We start from the raw sequence: 21440 nt of genomic DNA, 5'->3' as shown, positions 1-21440 counted from the left end.
TCTAAACAGCGCTCGGCTCTTAGAAACCCGATGTGTACCTTGGTTACCAGCTCCCTGCACCAGCGCGCTGGTAACTAAGATACACATTGGGTTTCTAAGTGCTGCGCACAGCTTAGAAACCCGAAGTTTACCTTAGTTACCAGCTCCTGATCGCTGGTCTCCCGCCTGTCACACGCAGCGATGCATGCTGGCCAGCAGGAGACCGGCGATCAAAAAAATGTCTTGGCCATTCCAGGACGATCAACGATAGGGGAGGCCGGTCGCTGGTCAGTGTCACACACAGCGATCTCGCTGGTGAGATCGCTATTGCGTCACAAAACTTGTGTGACGGGGGGTTTATTTTTAAGGTCATGGGTCTTCCGATACCCTTGGATCGCACATTTCATATACTCAATATCCCACTATTTCAGATGTCTTAAAACCCAGCAGCTTTTATTACATATGACCACTGCCGCAAGACGTCTAATAGCATGTAAACGGAGGTTGGTACAACCCCATGAAATAGCGAATTACACAGGTGTATACAAGATGTACAATGCTTCTAACACCTTACAGCCCTATTAGATAATACAGTTAAGTGCTTTGGGGCGGTGTGGACACTTTGAGACACATCTTGGCTACATATTGGGTACAAAGAGATTGTTCATACTCATGGTTTGTGAAAAGTAATTATTGTATTCTGTGCTGCGTTAAAAGTATTCTCTATTCTCCACCCTTCTGTCTGTGTCCCGTCATTGTCCTTGTCCAAATATGATTTTAAGATGTAGACTCTTCAGTGTTGAGTACATTCGTTTTTGATGGTAGATTGCCAACATATACTGTTGCGTATTGTATGCTACTATTCCATAACTTTTATTTTGAAAATTTAATAATTCACTTGTAAAGAAAAAAATTTGTAGCCATTCTTGAAATATTAATACTTTTCTTTACCATTCATTGCCTAGGAATCCGACCACTGCTGCTGTCTACCTTGTAAATACTGAACTAAACCTGGCCCGGGATTAGGAGGTAACAGCATGCTCTGGCAAGCTTAATAAAGGCCTAAGGCTAGTTTCACACTTGCTTTTTTTTGCAGCGCGTTTTTCCCGCAAAAAAACGCATTGAAAAAACGCATACAAAAGCATACAACTGCTGCGTTTTTTTTCAAGCATTTTTATGAGCATGCATGAAAAAAAACGCAGCGTTTTTATGCGTTTGTATGCGTTTTTAGTGCGTTTTAACCGCGTTTGCGTTTTTTTCCAACATAAGGGTGGCCCCTTACACTAACCCAAACCATGACTTTACTAACCCTGACCCTAACCCTAACCCTGACCCTAACCCTTAACCAAATCATACTTAACCCAAACCCTAAACCCTAACTAACCCTAACCCTGACCCTAACCCTGACCCTAACCCTTAACAAAACCATACTTAACCCTAACCCTGACCATAACCCTAACCCTGACCCTAACCCTTAACCAAACCATACTTAACCCTAATCCTGACCCTAACCCTGACCCTAACCCTTAACAAAACCATACTTAACCCTGACCCTAACCCTGACCCTAACCCTAACCCTGACCCTAACCCTTAACCAAACCATACTTAACCCTAATCCTGACCCTAACCCTTAACCAAACCATACTTAACCCTAACCCTGACCCAAACCCCAACCCTAACCCTGACCCTAACCGTAACCCCCCTTAACTAACCCTAACTCTAACCCAAACCCCTAAATTCCATGGTTAAAAAAAAAAAACGCATATGCAAAAAAACGCATACATGAGCATGCCAGTGCGCACATATGCGCATCCATAGGCTATAATGGCCATTTTTAGCGCAAAACGTGCGCATATGTGCGCATGCGCTTTTTTGCAGGGCCAAAAAATGCAACATGCTGCGTCTGGAAAATCCAAACGCACACCCCAAAAAAACGCAGCGCATGAAAATCGCATACATGCGCTTACAAGCGCGCAGGTATGCGCACCCATGTTAAATATAGGGGAAAAAACGCATGCGCACATATGCGTTTTTTTCCAGCGCTAAAAAACGCAAATGTGAAACCAGCCTTACAAGCGCAATAAAACCTAGCAAACATTACGCACAGTTTGAAGTCTTGCAGCAGAGGTCGGCTTCCAAGGCAACGTGCTGTAAAGAAAATGTGTTAATATCTGAAGATTGGTTGAAAATTTTTAATAAGCTATAAACTGCAAGTACTATCCGACAATATCCATTTATGAAGGTGGGAATAACCCCGTAATGTAGATGTATATGTGTGTATAATATATTTATATATAATTTGTGTCTGTGTGGTGTATTTTTATATAATTACCTCTTGCCATCCCCAGTTCAAAAATATTTCCTGAATTTTCTCTTTCCTAAACCCTGAGTCCACAGTAATGTTGGTGTGTACCTTCACAAGCCCTCATCTCCTGCTTTAACTACTGCAATATCCTTCTCTGTGGCCTCCCATCCAAATCTCTCACTCCTCTCCAATCTATCCTGAATTCTCATCCACAATTAATTGTCACTCCTTCGCCTCTCCTCTATACCAACTCCTTCAATGGCTACCAATTACCCTGAGAATTTAGGTTAAAATACTACAATGACCTACAAGACCATCCACAAGGCTGTCTCCCCATACATCTCCGACCTAATCTCGCGATACCTTCTCACGTGTAATCTCTGGTCCTCAGAAGATCTCCTTTCCTCCATCTTTTGTTCCTCACACGACCTCCAAGATTTCTTCAGCTTTCTTTCTTGAATATCTTTTTTTTGTTCTTCTCCAGTTGCAAAAAAAGAAATCCTGCAGATCATGAATAAAAGAATCTGCAAGCCGAGAGAAATCCGGAAGGAAAACAGTCCTGTGATTGGTAATAAATGTGTTATTGGCGTATAGTGAAATGTTTTAAACTGGTGGATTTTCTGGACCAGTAGTAGAAACTCTGACTGTACTTACTGGCTAAAACGATGGCAGTTTGCTGTCTTAAAGGGAATCTGTCACCCCTTTTTTTGAGATATCTTATAATGATATAATTCAATTGTGTGTCACATAAGGATTCTCTTAGTACTTTTGCTTCCCCCTGACCCCGCACCTTTCATGCATAAATACCTTGTTTATATCAGTTCAGATGTATGTAAACTGTCGCTGTCCAGTCCGCTGGGCGGGGCTTATTCACCTGCTCCCCCCCCCCTGTCTTGCTCTACACAAGAAGAAATATGTAGAACAAGACAGGAAGGGGGGGAGCAGGTGAATAAGCCCCGCCCAGCGGACCGGACAGCGGCAGTTTACATACATCTGAACCAATATAAAAAAGGTATTTATGCATGAACGGTGCGGGGTCAGGGGGAAGCAAAAGTACTAAGAGAATCCTTATGTGACACACAATTGAATGATATCATTATATGATATCTCAAAAAAGAGGTGACAGATTCCCTTTAAATGGTTTCTTCCCATATCTTCATAATTACAAGTCTATTTGTTCTTGGGATGCACAATACATTACGTCTTTTTATTGCACATGAAAAGTAAAACCTTTACAAAACATAATATAAATTTTGTATTAGTGATGAGCGTAAGTGCTCGTTACTCGAGTTTGCTCAGGTATGCAGAGTATCGCAGGTGCTCGAGTGACCTGTTTGAGTCCCCGCGGCTGTTAGCCACAAACCATGCGGCGATTTCCTGACACATGGGCAATCCTCGCATGTTTTGTGGCTGTCTAACGATGCTCTGTGCACCTGAGCACCCAATACAAACTCTAGCTACTTGCGCTCATCGCTAATCAGTATATTTGTACTGACCCAGAAAATACCGTTATAATGTCAAGTTACAGTAAACACCATCTATTTATATAATTGTCTTGTAATGTTTTAATTTCCTGTTCTGTCCAGATGTCACCGTATCCCAGAATTCCAAGCGGAGGCAGTTCACTGACCGCCATATTGGGACACCCAAGTGATAGGTGTCTCAATATGGAAAATGCTGCTGGTACCAACCTATTGCGTGGTACCACCAGCGGAACACCGTCGCAACACACACACACTCTGTACACCGTACGCACCACACACACTCTCACATTCACACTCCCACATTCTCACACACACACACACACACACACACACACACACATTCACACTTACACACACATTCACACTCACACACACATTCACACTCACGCAGCCTCTTGCGCGTACCACCAGTGGAACACCGTCGCACTGCGCCTGCGCGAATAGGTCAAAGAGAGCACAGACGGGAGAACACAGCACATGGGGAAAGCGAGAGTGGATAGGTGGGGGAGAGATTCTCAACGCTGCAAAGCCTGCCCCCATTGTGACATTACCGCCCTCCCGATGCTATAGCACCGGGCCTCCATCTATTTAAAACATGGGGCCCAATTCATAATTTTCTCTTTATTTTACTTTTATAGTCTTACTTTTTTTATTTTCACTCTTCTATTTTGTTTTTCTTGTTGATGTTTTTTGTGCCAAGTTATTCAAAATGTTGCACGTGGTTTACGTTTTGATCAAAATAAAAAGTTGCATTTTCTGTAAAAATGATGTGAAATTTGTGCAAAAATCAAGCATGCATAAAATCACTCCAGATTTAATTGAATTTGCACCAAAACAAAAGTTGGAAACTTTTTAAAAAGTCACAATTGATGAATCAGCTGAAAACATCTGGAAAATCCAAACCCTGCCCACTAGATTGAACATAGAGGGAAGAAAAACATACAAAAACCTGAAAATATGTACTTTACCAGGGGTTGCCCACTACTAGGACAACCCTTTCTTGATCTGAATGTTTGCTGCGACTGGCTACTCACCTCCTTTTGATTACTAATACGTCCAAAGGTGAGATTGGGCACAGGGCTCTTGTCATGTCATATCCTCACTTGAGCCCCGGGAACATGGGTGCCAACACTGCTGGAACAGCAGCGGCACAAGAGGGCATGTTTTCTCCATCGCTTCATTGGGGGACACAGGAACCATGGGTTGTATGCTGCTGCCACTAGGAGGCTGACACTATTCACATAAAAAAGTTAGCTCCTCCTCCGCAGCATACATCCTACCGACTGGTGCTCAATTAATCAGTTTAGCTTAGTGTCAGTAGTAGGTGAACATGGGTCTTTCATTAGACCCTCATCTACCTCCGTGTACGTCGTTCCTTTTCAGGTTTTCGGAGGGACTCAGAGTGAATAGTCACTTCTGTACTCCCACAAAAGAGACTGAGTACGGCGTGTATGCCACCCCGTATCCTCATATGTTTACACGGCAGGATCAAGAGCCCTAACAAGGATGAGTGTCCAGGTGACCCGGACTGATCCTAGCCCCGTCTCCTTCCCACTCTCCCACCAGAGCCTGTCGGTCAAGGGAGACACGGACGTCTGAGAGGAGGTCTATTCACATGGACGTCTTGATTCTTCCGAGATGAGAGGTACCTCATTTCTTCCTCAGGTACCCCTTTAGGAAAAGACGACGGAGGGTAAGTATTTCACTCCCCGACTCCTCTGACTGGGCCCTTAGTAGTTCCCCCTGGGCGGTGGAGTTGCTCCTGCTGGCTCCAAAGGAGCGCAGGAAAACAAGTGTAGGGCTACCTGTTCTGTGCGGTGTATCCTACTCTTTCTGAGTCAAGCTGGGGCATACCGCCGCGGTTTTGCGTTTTCTGGGAGGCCTCCGTGCCGACCCGCACTCCTCCGGCGGCCGCCGGCTCTAATCCAGGCCCCGGCTTCTATTCGTGCCTTGTCCTGATGCATGGCCACGCCCCTTTCTCCAGGCTGGATTTTTCCCGCCCGTCCTGATACGCCCACCGCTCCATTCAGGGACGGGAGCCGGCACTTGGTCCCACCCACTCCTCCCAATCCTCCTATAGTAGTTTGGCACCGCCATCTTGGTACCCCTGAAAGAGCGGTTCGCTCCGCCCCCCTCTTTCCAAACCCACAGTGAGCTAATGACCGCCCACTGCTTTAGGAGGGAGCGTTTTCCTCAGGCTGCCGCCATTTTACCTCTGCCTGTGAACCGGTCGCCTTTTTCCTGCCTGCAGGCCTCGCAGACCCAAGCAAGCTGCGCAGCCCCATAGCTGGAAGTTGCTTCAGGACACCGGTTCCGTGAGTAGCTCTGACACCCTCCTCGGCTCTGTGTCCCCTAACCGTCTGGCACTGTTAGTGGGTTAGCTCACCATGTCTAATTCTAAACCTCTTCGCTCTCGCCCTCCTGCCACCTCCTCTTCCTCTGCGGTAGTCAGTCACTTTGCATGTTCTTCTTGTAATCGCAAATTTCCATCAGGTCAGTCCTCTCCCCTCTGTCAGGACTGCAGCAACCCCATTGAACCCACCGCCCTGGAACCCCCTGTTGTCCCAATCGAGAGTGAGGCCCCTTTCCCTGGGTGGGCGTCATCTTTCACAATCTGTGGCGGATCTCACCAGGGTGTGCCCTCGGTAAGTTGCCCCTGCAGGCTCCCGCAGGACCCAGCGGGTCACAGGAAGCTCTGTCTGAGCCTGCCTATAATAGCCGCAAAAGATCCAGACAGGAGCATCGGTCCGGTTCCTCTTCCCGTTCTGTCTCGCCCCATAGCTCGCTCCAGCGGCCCTCTTCCCAATCATCCTCTCCTGAGCCAGGTGAAGCTTTTTCGGATGCGTCCTCTGAGGATGCTTTGGAGCTGGACTCGGACCAAATCGCTGACATGAGGGATATGGTCCAGAGTCTCATTGGAGCGATTAACCAGACTTGATTAACCAGACTTTAAAGATCAAGGATTCGTCCGGAACCCGCAGATCAGGGGTTTTTTGTTCAGATAGTCTAAACCTCCTTCCAAGGTCTTCGCTCCTCATTCGGAATTCCAGAAACTCCTGACCAGGGAAAGAGAAAATCCAACCAGGCGCTTTCAAAGAGGAAAACGCCTTGGCGTGTTATATCCTTTCTCGCCGGACCTCACCGCAGACTGGTAAACTTCTCCTTCCGTGGATCCGCCGGTTTCCAGGCTATCTCGCAACACGGTCCTTCCGATTTCTGGTGGAGCATCCTTGGGAGATCCTAATGACAAAATCATATAGAATCCCTTGCGAAATCGGCTTTCGAAGCGGCGGCATCTGCTCTAAGCCCGACTTTTGCTTCTACTTGGGTTTCAAAGGCCATAGCCAAATGGGCTAAGGATCTCCGTCAGGGCATTCTGGCCGGAGCTCAGCCAGAGCAGCTGGCGGATCTCGCCGACCAGATTTCTCACGCAGGCGAATATTTGGTCTCTGCCTCCCTAGATGCCGCATCTTGCGCAGCCCAGGCATTTAGCAACGTAGTGGCAATTCGGCTCACAGTTTGGCTCAAGGCCTGGCAGGCGGACTTGTCATCAAAGTCCCTCACCAGCCTACCTTTTCAGGGATCGCGTCTCTTCGGTGACAGACTGGACCAGATTATTAAGGACGCCACTGGGGCACAAGTTCCATTCTTCCCCAGTCCCAACCTTGCCGGCCCCCTCCGAAACGTTAGTTTCGGGCCTTTCGGCCTTTTTGTCGTTTCACAACAACAGAGGCGCCTTCCCAACAGCAGAGACCACAAGCGTGCCAAGATAGGAAAAGTTTCCTTTAGGCCCACTCCTTCCTGGTGCTGCCATTCCTCCCAAGGTAGATCCACCAGGTCCAGACCTGGAAGATCGTCCTCTGCATGACTATCATCAGAATCCCGGCGCATCCCTCTGTTGGGCGGCCGCCTTTTTGCCTTCAGGGATGTCTGGCTCGCCTCGGTGGAAGATGCCTGGGTCAGGTAAGTTGTGTCCTCGGGATACAAGATAGAATTTGTTTCGCGCCCGCGGGATCGTTTCTTCGAATCCCGACCCCCGAAGGACCCCGCCTTGGTTCCAACCTGTTTGTAGTGCCGAAAAAAGTCAGTACAGTTCGGCCCATTCTGGATCTAAAATTACTGAACAAAAGGGTCCGTCTGCCACATTTCAGGATGGAGTCCCTTCGTTCAGTAATCGCCCCCATGGAGGCACAGGAATTTCTGTGCTCCATAGACATTCAGGACGCCTATCTACATATCCCCATCTTCCCGGGACATCAGAGATTCCTGCGCTTCGCGATTCAGCAGGAGCATTTCCAGTTTGTCGCCCTGCCTGTCAGTCTCGCCACAGCTCCCATGTTTTTTTTCAAAAACCATGGCAGCATTGTTGGCCATCTTGAGGATCAGGGGGTCTCGTGCACTTTACGTACCTCGACGACATCCTCATCAAAGCTCCGTCCTTGCTCTAAGCTCACAAAAGCCTGAACATCTTTTGCGACACCCTTTCTCAATTCGGGTGGATCATCAACAGAAAAAAGTCCTGCCTGGTCCCAACACAACGTCTTGTGTTCCTAGGCACACTTTTCGACACCCGTCAGGCAAGAGTCTTCCTTCCCAAGGAAAAGAGAGTAATTCTTCGGCGGGAGATTCGCTTGCTTCAGGGCCCCCGGCTCATTTCTCTCCGATCAGGCATGAGGGTTCTAGGGAGAATTGTGGCGACGTCGGAAGCGATTCCCTTCGCCCAATTTCATTCAAGACCACTTCAGCAGGCCATTCTGTCGCAGTGGAACAGATCTGTCTCCTCCCTGGATCGCCCAATTCGACTCTCCTTTCGGATCAAGCTGTCCCTCAATTGGTGGCTAACATCACCTCTCATTTCCCAGGGCCGGTCCTTCCTTCCGGTACATTGGCAAGTGGTGACGACGGACGCCAGCCTTCTCGGCTGGGGTGCAGTGTTTCGCCGTCTGACCGTCCAGGGTCGTTGGTCGACGCAGGAGGCTTCTCTCCCAATCAACGTCCAAGAGATACGTCCCTACTTCATTGGGACAAACTGCTCAAGGGTCTGCCAGTTCGGATTCACATGGACAATTCCACAGCGGTGGCATACGTCAACCACCAGGGAGAGACTCTGAGTTCCCTGGCGTTGGCCGAGGTATCCAAAATCCTTCACTGGGCAGAGGTGTCAGTTCCAGCAATATCCGTGGTACATATTCCCGGCGTGGAAAACGGGGCCGCCGACTTTCTCAGCCACGAGGGTCTCGCAGCAGGGGAATGGTCCCTGCATCAGGAGGTCTTCCATCAGATTTGCCTTCGATGGGGAACCCCTGGTTCGTGTCCAGGGCCCGCGATCCCCTCGCTGTGGGCGCCGATGCTCTGACCATTCCTTGGTCACAGTTCGCGCTCCCCTATCTGTTCCCTCCCCTTCCTCTTCTAACCAAACTGTTGAAAAAGATCAAGGCAGAAGGGGTGCCAGTCATCCTAATCACGCCCGATTGGCCCAGAAGGTCTTGGTTCGCGGACATCGTCAACCTTCTCGCGGACGCTCCCTGGAGGCTTCCAGACAGACCAGATCTGCTGTCTTAGGGTCCAATTTGTCACCCCAATTCTCAGTCGCTCAATTTGATGGCGTGGCCGTTGAGACCTCAGTTCTCAAGGGGTCACTCTTTTCAGATCGGGTTATTCACACCATGATCCGGGCTAGAAAGCCATAGTCTTCCAGGATATACTATCGAAAATGGAAGGCTTATTTCGGTTGGTGCGAGTCCAATCAGATTCCGCCTATGTCATTTTCGCTTCCTTCGGTTCTGGCATTCCTCCAGGCGGGTCTGGACGCTGGTCTTGCCCTTAGTTCTCTAAAGGGTCAAGTTTCGGCACTTTCCATTCTTTTCCAGAAGACGTTGTCCTCTCGCCCGCAGGTCAGAACTTTTCTGCAGGGGGCAGCTCATGCAACACCGCCGTATCGAGCTCCCGTGGACCCCTGGGATCTCAATCTTGTTCTAGAGGCCCTACAAAGTCCTCCCTTTGAGCCTCTCAGGGAAGTCTCTATCTTTCTCGTGGCCATTACTTCCATCCGGCGCGTCTCTGAATTGGCAGCCCTTTCTTGTCGACCCCCTTTCTTGGTGATTCACCAGGATAAGGTGGTACTGCGGCCTCCGCCTTCCTTCCTCCCCAAGGTGGTTTCTACTTTCCACCTGAATGAAGACCTCATTCTACCTTCATTTTGTCCGGCTCCAATTCATCCCTAGGAACGCTCTTTGAACAAGTTAGACCTGGTCAGGGCGACGAAGGTCTATTTGGCTAGAACGGATGCGTTCCGGAAAACGGACTCCCTTTTCGTCATCCTAGATGGTGCACGAAAGGGCTTGCCGGCCTTCAAGGTGACTATTGCTCGCTGGATTAAATCGGCAAACTTGGAGGCTTACCAGGTCAAGAACAGAGTGCCCCCTCCTGGGGTTAAAGCACTCACCACCTGGGCAGTGGGTGCTTCCTGGGCGGTGCACCACAGGGCTTCCACGCTACAGCTTTGTAAGGCTGCAACCTGGTCTTCGGTCCACACGTTTGCAAAGTTTTACAGGGTCCACACCTACGCTTTGGCAGATGCCAGCCTAGGAAGAAGGATCTTGCAGGGAGCGGTGGTGAGTCCGCTGACCTGATGGAAGTTTGCTTTTCCCTCCCCAGGGACTGCTTTGGGACGTCCCATGGTTCCTGTGTTCCCCAATGAAGCGATGGAGAAAACAGGATTTTGGTTGCTTACCATAAAATTTGTTTCTCAGAGCCTTCATTGGGGGACACAGCACCCTCCCATGTTCACAACTTCTGTTTTCTGTATTATAGTTACAGTTGAGTTGTCTGTTCTCCTACTGCTTTCTCACTAACTGAGCGCCAGTTGGTGGGGTGTATACTGCGGAGGAGGAGCTAACTTTTTTTTATGTGCATAGCGTCAGCCTCCTAGTGGCAGCAGCATCAACCCATGGTTCCTGTGTCCCCCAATGAAGACTCCGAGAAACAGATTTTACGGTAAGCAACCAAAATCCTGTTTTTCTTTTCATGGTGCCAAACATTCAGATCGTGGAGGGGTTGTCCTATTAGTGAACAACCCCTTTAAAAAGGTGCAAATTAAAAGAATAAAGCACAAATTAAAAACTGGAATTTTGCTCACAATCCGAATGCTGAAGTGCTGTTTTTTTCAGTGGAAACTGTCCCTAGTTACTCTGCTGCTTTTCTCTGCATTACATGCTTGTAGTTCATTCCATTAAAAACAGAGTTCTTCCAAATAATAATTTTTTAATTGGCCGGAGCATCGATGTCCAGACGTCCTTTGATGGAGATGTTGAAGCCAAAAATTGATTGGGTAATAGCAATAGTATCAGATTGGTGTTATATTTCTAATTCTGTTTTGGGACCTGCGTTGCACACTTAACACTCTTTGCCAAGTGGAATTGTTTTTCCAATCTGAATTTTTAACTTCGTTTGCATCGCAAAGCCCCCATCACAAAACTGTAAATTTGTTTCTGGGATCAGAATGAAGTAGAAACAAAAATGATAGTGTTGTTCCCTTACTTTCCAGTTCATTAGAATATGACACTATAGACATTGTAGATATTTTAACCATTTCTGCTTCATTTTCCAGAAACTGTCCAGGTACCGCTGTCCAAGAGAACTAGATTTGTTGGACCTGGAGGATATAATTTAAAAAAACTTCAGGCTGAAACAGGTCAGTACCTCTAGATTCATCCATTTGTACATGGAATTATGATTTGGAAAATGTGAAGACGAACAGCTGCTTGAATTTATCCATGCCGTTCCTTTTCAGACTCAACCTATCACGAGTTATAGGAATGCCACACATTGAAAGCCATAATTAAGGCCGTCATACACATTTGCTGTCGGAAGAATCGTGGTTCGACCGATTGTTCAGCCAACCGCTATCTTGTCTGTCTCTCCCATATACTGGAGTGCACTCTGCCAAACTCCTCCTGTGTTTTGTATGAGAAAGCTGCTGCCAGGCATCTCTGATGGTGGTTTATCTCTTAGAGAACAAAACAATCAGCAGTTTGAAATCAGATACTAATCTCTACCAACATCATCTGTAGGGTGGCAGTCAGCCACATTAGACTGTGGGCCGAACGCATCAGTATTGCCGAGCTCAGCAAATATTAGTCTAATGTGGTGGGGGGGAGGGGGTTTTAGTGCAGAGACTATTATTTGGGCTTCCTGGCTTGTGGATGAGTAAAATGTTGCAAAAGTTGAATCCAGGTAATGGATAATGCTGGAATTACTGTTCCCATTGGATCAGTCAGGGCTTCCCTATCTGATGATCGCATAAGACATATCGGCAGATGCTGAGCTCGGATATACAAATTTTATGTTTTGGTTCATTGTTTTCATTCAACAATCTATGCCAATGCTTCTTGTCCCATCCACATAAGATGATTGACATCTTTTCTTGAGAAGTTCTGGAGATGGACAGAAGCGCACACAAAATAGGGCAATACAGTCCGGTAAAGTGTAGGTATAATCGATGGTAGCATTTGCCTAAAGGTGTTGTGTGCCGCCAGAACACCTATAGAAGCGTGGAAAGCCACTGCTGCCCCGAGGCTGGAGGAAAAGCTTCTTCCTGAGGTATAATGGCAAAAAATGGAAGCTGGCAGGTTTAGGTAGGCTGTGCTGCCGAAATAAAGAGCCTTAGGATTCCAAAACAATTTTTAATAATTTGAGTTACTTTTTTTTTTTCCTTTGTGTCCTCCCACTCCGCTCTAGAGGGCGTTTCTTATGCTTTTTGGAGCCATTTTTACCTATTTAAGGCTAGTTTCACACTAGCGTTTCTGCCGTCTGCGCACGGCCGCCGATAAGCCCTGCCCCTGCCACGCCCCTCCTGACATCACCACCTATTATCGCACATGGCCGCATGCGATCTGCGCACCCTATCTTTAATATAGGGTGCGCTGACCGTGCGCTAGTAGGATTTTTGAGTGCGCTGCGCATTTTTGTAGGTGCGCCGGTGTGCGCCGAGCGCAGCATGTTGCATTTTGGCGCGCTCGGCGCACCTTCAATAGTGCGCAGCGCACTCAAAAATCCTACTAGCGCACGGTCTGCGCACCCTATATTAAAGATAAGTTGCGCAGATCGCATGCGGCCATGTGCGATAATAGGCGGTGATGTCAGGAGGGGGCGGGGCAGGGCTTATCGGCGGTCGTGCGCAGACGGCAGAAACGCTAGTGGGAAACTAGCCTTAAACCTCCAGTTGTCGTACCCTGCTCAGTTGGTTTTTATAACTTTTGAGGAAGGTACCGATCCGGCGCAGAAATGTGTTGGTGTTAATAAAACCCACCCATTTTGGAGTCCCAAGGTTCTTCATTCCTGCAGCGCAGCCCGCCTAAATGTTTCAGCTTCCATTTTTGCCATGACTTCTTTTCGTGTGTTAGTCTTCAAGAAGGCAGAGCTGTCAATCACTCTGTGAACGAGGAAACCTGATGTGCAGGCTTTCTGACACTTAGCAGTGTTTACATGGCATTTTACATAAGAACACTGAATCGAATGATAGACTATAAATCCCTGAGCCCAGCAGCTCCCTGTCTATCCTATTCTGCCCTCAGATAGGGAAGCATAGTATTTCTGACTGATCTGCCATAATGGGGAAAAATCTGCAATTAATAAAGACACAAGAAAGGTTAAGGCTACTTTCACACATCAGGTTTTCGGCGTCAGGCGCGATCCGGCGTCGTGCCGGAATGCCGGATCCGGCAAATGTTTTGTAAAACCTGATGTGCCGGATCCGGTTTTCTGCCGGATCCGTCTTGTTCTTGACAGACAAAACCGGATCCGTCTCATCCGGTTCATCCGTTTTTTTTATCCGTTTTTCGACGGATTACGCCGGATCCGGTTTTTAAAATTGACCCTTGTGGCCTTCCGAACGGGATTGGCTACTGGAAAACTATATATAGCGTGTTCCTACAGCCCTTCTTTGACAGGTTGGAGAGGAGAAAGTGCAGGTTGGAGAGAAGAGCAAGTTACTGGCGAAGATGGATGTTGTGATTGGAAATATTTTGAAGAATTTGGCGGATTTTACAGCAGAGGCGAATCGTTTGAGGGTGATTGTTCTGGAGAAGGAGAGAGCGAGACAGCAGCGCATCAGGCATCGTAGACGACGTTTGTGGATCCACCCCATCACAGCCAAGAGAATGACGCGTGTGGTCTATTGTACACTCTGCATGGACCTTCGACGAAACCCGGAGAAATTTTTTGGATATGTTAGGATGAAAATGGAGAATTTTGATTACTTGGTGGAGCGCATTGCACACCTCATAAGAAAAGCGGACACCTATTGCCGCTTCTCTGTTTCACCCGCAGAGCGTCTGATGGTGACTTTAAGGTAAGCCACATTTATTGGATATGATCGCATCAGAGCACACTTTCACTGCAATCTTGTTGGTGGTAGTTTGTATCTCCAAGTGTTATAGCTGAGTTTTGGTATGTAATGCTGTGATTTTACACTAATTGATTTTTAATTCCCCACAGATTTCTTGCAACTGGAGAATCCCTTTCGTCACTGCATTTCCAGTACAGACTCGGGATTTCCACCATATCTGGAATAGTGAAGTACACATGCCGTGCACTGTGGGACTCCTTAGCTGAAGAGTTTTTACCAGAGCCCGCAACAGAGAGGTGGATTGAAATTTCTGAAAAGTTTCAACAAATATGTCAGTTTCCCAACTGCTTGGGCGCTGTGGACGGGAAACATATCCGCATTGTAAAGCCAGCCGGATCGGGATCGGAATATTTCAATTACGAGAAATATTTTTCAATTGTCCTCATGGCCATCGCTGACGCGGAATACAAATTTATTGCTGTGGATATTGGGGCCTATGGCCGCTCCAATGACTCTCAAGTTTTCAAACTGTCTGCCATGGGGCGTAAACTGTATGGAAACACCTTCCAGTTCCCACCCCCTAGACCGCTGCGGCAAACATCTGGTCCACCTATGCCATTTGTCTGTGTAGGGGATGAAGCCTTCCAGCTGTCAGAACACCTTTTGAAACCGTACGGTAGCAGAGGATTGTCAAGAACAAAACGCATTTTTAATTACCGCCTCACAAGAGCAAGAAGAATGGTTGAATGTACCTTTGGTATTCTGACAGCCAAATGGCGGGTCCTATTGACTGCGATCAACCTCAAGACAGAAACTGTGGACGAGGTGATCAAAGCTTGCGTGGTCCTGCACAATTTTGTTATCTGCAAGGAACCCATTTCCATTGAGGACACCTCTGAAGAAACCACCTTGCAAGATTACCATGACATTACCACTAGAAGTTCTGTGACGGTTTCAGTAATGAGGGACAATTTTGCAATATACTTTGTCACCTCAAGGCAGAGTACACTGGCAGGATGACAGAGTGTGAAAGATTTGTGCCCTTAACCAAAATTGTGTACCAACAGTATATACCTTTGCCAACCAAAGTTGGCTATCTTGTCATGGTCTCTATTTTTAGCTTTAGGCCACAGGTGTGTACCTGGTTGTGTTTTATGCAAAGTATTTCAAAGTATTTCACCTTTTAACAAAAGTTGTGTACATTGTTAGGAAATCACCAACAATAAACACAACTTTTTAGGTGAAATACTTTGCTTCAAACACAACCAGGAACACAACTGTGGCAAAAAGCTAAAATTTACCCACAGTTATATACCTAGTTTTGAATACCATTTTACCTTTTAAATACCCTGTATTTAACCTTTTTCGCCGCAGAAAGAAATGACAGACAACCAGTGTAAAATAATTTAACTTTTATTTAAATTTTAATAAACTTTTTTAATAAAGCTTTGAAACCATAAAACTGGTCATTTTTATTTAAATACACACATTATAAATCTGTGTAGTGTGTGGTGGAAATACTGCTGGAGGGGCTGCGGGACACTTCGACACTGGGAGTGTGGAGAGAGGACTGGGATCGTGGTGGGGAAGGAACAGTTAGAGGTGAAGGTGTGTAAAAAAACTACAGAATGGGTGGACATGTGGGAGGCAGAAGAGGTGGTGGAGTGGAGGGTTGGGCAGGGACTGTAGGAGCAGATGATGTTGATGGCAAGTTGTATGGGGAAGGAGTTTGGTACGGGGCAGGTTGCTGGAAGTGGGGAGACGTCTGGTACTGGGGAGGTTGCTGGTGCTGGGGAGGTTGCTGGTGCTGGGGAGGTTGCTGGTGCTGGGGAGGTGGATGGTATGTAATAGGAGGGGGAGGATGGAAAGTGGCTGGAGGGGGTGTAGATGTAATAGGAGGGGGAGGATGGAAAGTGGCTGGAGGGGGTGCAGGTGGAGGAACTACTCTCGTGGGTGGAGGAGGTTGGGAGGTAACTTGCTGGAGAGCAGCGTGGCATGAATGCATTACATGCATCTGCTGGGCAGGAGAGAGCGTTTCCATGCGCTCCACAACAGACCTGAAAAAGATGTGGTTTGGCGAAGATCTTGCTTCTGAATGCATGGTTTGCAGAAGTGTCTTCACCTCCAGAATGCTGGAGTTGATCTGCTGATAGCCTGCGGAGATTTGCTCTGACAAGACTTTTAGACAGTTCTGGAAAGATGCATTCAGATGCAAGAACTCTGGCGCATAAGTCTTTTCCTGACCCCTCTGCCGCTGCCGCCCAGTACCCGCAGGTGTACTAGAGGTGGCAGGGGCAGAAGGGTGGGGTAAAGGGAAAGCGATCTCCTCACCAGCAGCTTCATGTAATGTAGGTGGCCACGATGCTCCTGTGCTGGTGGATGGGACAGATGGGTCGAATGTGTGGGAAGGCTGGGAAGGTGCAGATGTACCGGGGCGGTCGAAGTGTCCCTCGGTGCCGGTCTCCTCAGGGATCGCCTCAGAAGGGTTCAATCGTGCAGGCTCCCGAGTGCTGCTCACCGTGCTGTGGAATAAAGAGAAAAAAAAAAATTAAAATAGTGACATGGTATGGCCCTGGCTGAAAAAAAAAATTTACATCGAAACATTTTTTTGTCACATGTGGTGAGTAATATTTACCTTCTGGTGACCATTGTATCCCGGAGGAACGACAGGGCTTGGGCGTACTTGTACTTGCTCCTGCGTCCTCCAGATCCACTCGGGGCCCGCATCTCTTTATTGAACTCCTTCTTGAAACGATCCCTCACAGACCGCCACCGCTTCACAATTCTCTCCCCTGAAACGAGAAAGGACAAAATGGTTAGTATACAACATCAGTGTTTCCCAAACTCCAGTCCTCATGGTCCCCAGGGGTCATGTTTTCAGGATTTCCATAGTAAATAGAAATCCTGAACACATGATCCGTGGGGACCACGAGGACTGGAGTTCGGGAAACACTGGTTTACATCAAGCAACCGGTACTGTATATACTTACGCTCTTTAATCTGGGCCGGAGCATCGAGGTCCTCCCAGCGGCCCACAAGGAGCGAACAGATTTCCTCCCAGAGTCGTCGGGTAACGATCAGGTCAGCGTGGCGGCGGTCAGCCATATTCCAGAGCGGCTCCCTTTCTCTGACGAGATCGATGAGGTGGTCCACATCGAGTCCTCCATCCTCACCGTCAGAGTCGGGAGCACGCTGTGAAGGCTGTTAAAGAAAAAGACAAAAATAACATAATTAGCCTGCACAAAAGAAATGAAATAAAAAAGCCAAAAAAACAAAGCAAAAATATTTATACTTACACGCTGGTGACCGCCGCGTTGCTGTAGCCGACGACCCTAGGAGGCACTGCGAGGACCTCTTGGCCGAGCACCAGATTGGGAAGACTAGAGAAGAAAACAAAAAATGTTAGGTCTTTGGATGTTGGCATTTGTTTGCTGTGTGTGGTCTGCAGAACATTGATTTCTATGTGTTGTGTGTAGTGTGATGTTGTGTTTCTGCGTTTGATGCCAAAAACTTACCAATTGTGAGCCCACTCCAGGTGTCTGTCCACCCCTTCCTTCTTCTTCTGGGTGCTCCTCTTCATCTTGTGATTCCTGTTTTGAAATAAAAGGCAATGAATAGACATATATTACAGAGATGATGGATTTTGGAAATAAAAACTTACCGTCAAACGCTGACGATGCGAGGGAGGGCTCCCAGAAGAAGATGTGCTGTCCTGTTCATGGCCAGACTCCATGGCTGTGGGTATTGCTGCTGCTGTTGCTGCTGCCAGTGCTGCCATTTCTGCTGCTGCTGCATCTCTTGGGCGGCTGTTGAATAAAGAGAAACAAAGGGCCAATCAATATCTTGATATTCCATGGCCCTAGTTTGGAGGAATGGGGGATTTGATAATTACCGTCTCTCATCTGCTGCTGGCCTCCCCTCCTCAGCATGTTCCATTTGCTGCTCCATTTGGGGTGGTGGTGGTGCTGATGGTGCTGCAGTGGTCTCCTGCATTCTCCTGCGCTTGGTTGCTTTCTTGGGTGGCATGTTGGGTGTGGCTGTGGGTCCCACTGTCTTGCTTTTATATATGTCTTGTAGGCAGAGCTACTGAGCATGCTCAGACCAAAAAAAACGGATCCGGCCACCGGATCCGGCTTTCGCCGGATCAGGCGCATTGCGGCGCTCATAGGCTTTCATTGTATGAAAAAGCCAGACACGCCGGATCCGGCGTGTCCGGCTTTCATTGTATGAAAAAGCCAGACACGCCGGATCCGGCGTGTCCGGCTTTTTCGCCGGAGACAAAAAAGTTACAGTAGCCGTTTTTTCCAGATGCCGGATCGTGTCACATTGCCGGATCCGGCGAAAATCGGATGAAACGCATGGCCATCCGTCTCGATCCGGCTCTAATGCAAGTCAGTGGGGGGGAAACCGGATCCGGCATTGCATTTCGCCAGATCCGGTTTCTGTCAAAAGCGCCGTATCGCGCCTGACGGCGAAAACCTGATGTGTGAAAGAGGCCTAAGTTTGACTTTCTTTTAATTTACATAAGGAACATTTTTGTTACTGCTACTCGTATATTTAGAGAGGGGGTCCCGAAAAATAAGTGATTTGGATGTGTTTCAAATTAAGATTAAATGAATTTACTAATACAGTACATTTAGGAACGCTCCACCGATGACCTGTTTTCACTGCTCTCGGTCATGGCAGCTCCACTTCCACTTTGCCCTCAGTACAGGAAGATCTTCCTCCCCACTCCCTGGTTCGGCACGTGCTATGTGTGGAGGGGAATGTCCGTTTGGCTCACTTTTTCAGCCCCCTTTTCCCTCATGACTTATTCAAAGCCAGAGAAGGGGGCTGGCTTTGTTAAAATGAGATTTTCCGTCTCTGATAGTTATGACATATCCTTAGGATGTGTCAGAAATGATTGAAAGGTTCTGGTGTTTCAAAACTCCCATAGACGTAAAAGAGAATTGCTCATGTGCTAGACAGTGCTCTGCTCTAAATTTGGATTAAGATTTTGGGATTTCCATCTTTATCATTTATGGCAAATCCTGTGGTTATATGTCATAATTGCCTGAGACAGGAAAACCACTTTAATAAACGGAGACAGCCATCCATCCCCTCGCAACACTGGAAAGGGGAGGAAGCTCTCTCCAATGAGTGTGAAGCAGATGGTTCTGGGATCAGGCCTGAAATCGGGCTCCTTAGCTTTTATAAATAAAGTATATTTGTAATTCCAGTTTGAAATACGTCCAGATTCCTCAGTTTGTCTGGGTACATCTTTTATATCCAGTAAATACAAGAGAGAGATATGAATGTGTGAGTAGTCATACACGAACAGTATAGAGAGATAAATGATCGATTGGGTGATGATTGTGGAACGTTCTCATTTTCTCTGGGATTTACCGTCATACTTGGTGTCTTGTTCTACAGGAGTAACCGTCAGTCAGTTAGATGAAGAGATGTTTTCTGTTTTCGCACCAACTCCCAGTGCCATGCAAGAGGCCAGGGAGTTCATCATTGACATCTGCAAAGATGATGTAAGATTTCCTTTCTGTTTTCCAACCAACGTTCATGATCTGATTTGTTGCTTCTCAATGCTAAAATTTTCTGTTTTTACAGCAAGATTTTCAGCTGGAGTTTGGTGCCATATATACAGCCACTATTACAGAAATCAGGTAAGGTGGGGTGGTGGTCTTTTGGTTGTATGTGCAGCACAACGGCATGCTGTTCACTTGGATAGGATGAAGGCAGAGCTAAGCTTTATATATGTGGGTACAGCAGTAAAGGGGCTCCATCACCCTACTAATAATATAGTAATGGTCTAGACCAGTGGTTCCCAAACTCCAGTCCTCGCGGACCCCAACAGGTCATGTTTTCAGGATTTCCTTAGTATTTCACAGGTGATGGAAGTATCATCAAGGCATCAGGAATTCTCACGTGTAACACTATGGAAATCCTGAAAACATGACCTTTTTTGGGTCCGCGAAGACTGGAATTTGGGAACCGCTGGTCTAGACTAAACTTAGGCCATCTATTGACAGTCAGGGAAAACATGAATGAAGGCAAGTTGCATTTCAATGCACAGAAAAACTTAGGAGGTCTTGGTGCTATGCCAGTGCTGTTGTGTCCCTTCATTCTCAGGATTATTTGGGATCCCTGAGTTTCGAGTCCCCCAGATTAGAATGTGATGGAATATTGGAGCTTAAGAGCCAATGATTGCAAGACTCGTTTTCATTGACGCATCAGAAGACGCATCTTCTGGTTTGTTCTGTTCATCACATGCCAAATTTAAAATTATTCTATCATATTTGATTTTCAGGGATATTGGTGTGATGGTAAAACTGTACCCAAATATGACTCCAGTGTTGCTTCATAATTCACAGCTTGATCATCGAAAAGTAAGTGAAATCTTTAACAAAACAATGAGATTACTTTTACATAAGAACTTGCATACTTGCTGGTGATCTGCAGGTAAATTGGACGTTATTCACAAGTATCTGATACGTTGTAAATTGCAGCAGCCTAAAGGCCCCGTTACATTTAGCGATGCACCAGCGATCCCGACCATGATATGACCCGGTCAGGATCGCTGGTGCATTGCTAAGTGGTCGCTAGTGAGCTGCCATACAGGCAGATCTCACCAGCAATGCAGCAGCGATCGTACTCACCTGTCTGACGCGGCGAGGGTGACCGTCTTCCGCCTGCGTCCCTGGCTCGCTCGTTGGCGCCAGCAGGAAGCAGACGACGAGAAATGGACCAAACCGATCTCGCGCGATCAACGATAGCCAGCGGGGGAGCCGGTCGGAGGTGAGTATCACATGTAGCGATACCGCTAGTGATATCACTGCTGCGTCACAAAATCGGTGATGCTTTAGCGATATCGCTATATGTAAAGGGCCCTTAAGACTAATGCATGAACACTTTAAGTAATGACCCTGAAATCATCTTCTAGCAGACAAAATAAAGCAGAAAATACATTGCAATGCTTAAACTAGTATAGTATGTAGTGATGAGCTCTGGCTTTATATAAGTATCTTGGGTGTGCTCGAATAATACCACATGTTTGGCCTTTTTTTTTTTTTTTTTTTTTTAGACACTTGATTTAATTTGTTTCAGGAAACAATACATGTACCATAGTGGTCAAACCTCGACCCTTTCTTTTCTATAAGTATCAAATGAGCGTGTAGAAAGGTCATTGTGAATGGAGGGGAAGGAGGGGCAGCTGTGACATCACCTTTTGGGATTGGTGGATACTGTGTCACTGTGTCATGCTGTGGCGTTATCTGAGTATTTTGGACATGTTCGAATAATATGTTGGAGTCCCTGCGACTGCATGTTATGT

At 47.1% G+C, this 21440-nt stretch overlaps 1 protein-coding gene across 2 annotated transcripts in view; it reads left to right on the top strand.

The window, feature by feature from the left end:
- The window catches only part of PNPT1 (polyribonucleotide nucleotidyltransferase 1), a 155078-nt gene that overhangs the window by 121296 nt on the left and 12342 nt on the right, over nt 1-21440 (top strand). For both annotated transcript variants that reach the window (XM_073576654.1, XM_073576653.1), the window contains exons 22-26: nt 2769-2852; nt 11378-11461; nt 19529-19635; nt 19718-19773; nt 20418-20496. In XM_073576654.1, coding sequence (XP_073432755.1) covers nt 2769-2852; nt 11378-11461; nt 19529-19635; nt 19718-19773; nt 20418-20496 — 410 coding nt within the window. The remainder of the gene's footprint in view (nt 1-2768; nt 2853-11377; nt 11462-19528; nt 19636-19717; nt 19774-20417; nt 20497-21440) is intronic.

This window comes from Dendrobates tinctorius, unplaced genomic scaffold (assembly GCF_039654945.1).
Source record: "Dendrobates tinctorius isolate UK_male_01 unplaced genomic scaffold, ASM3965494v1 ptg000050l, whole genome shotgun sequence".
NCBI classification, from domain to species: Eukaryota; Metazoa; Chordata; class Amphibia; order Anura; family Dendrobatidae; genus Dendrobates; species Dendrobates tinctorius.
The sequence above is the reverse complement of the archived record's forward strand: the minus strand, read 5'-3'. Positions and strand labels throughout refer to the sequence as shown.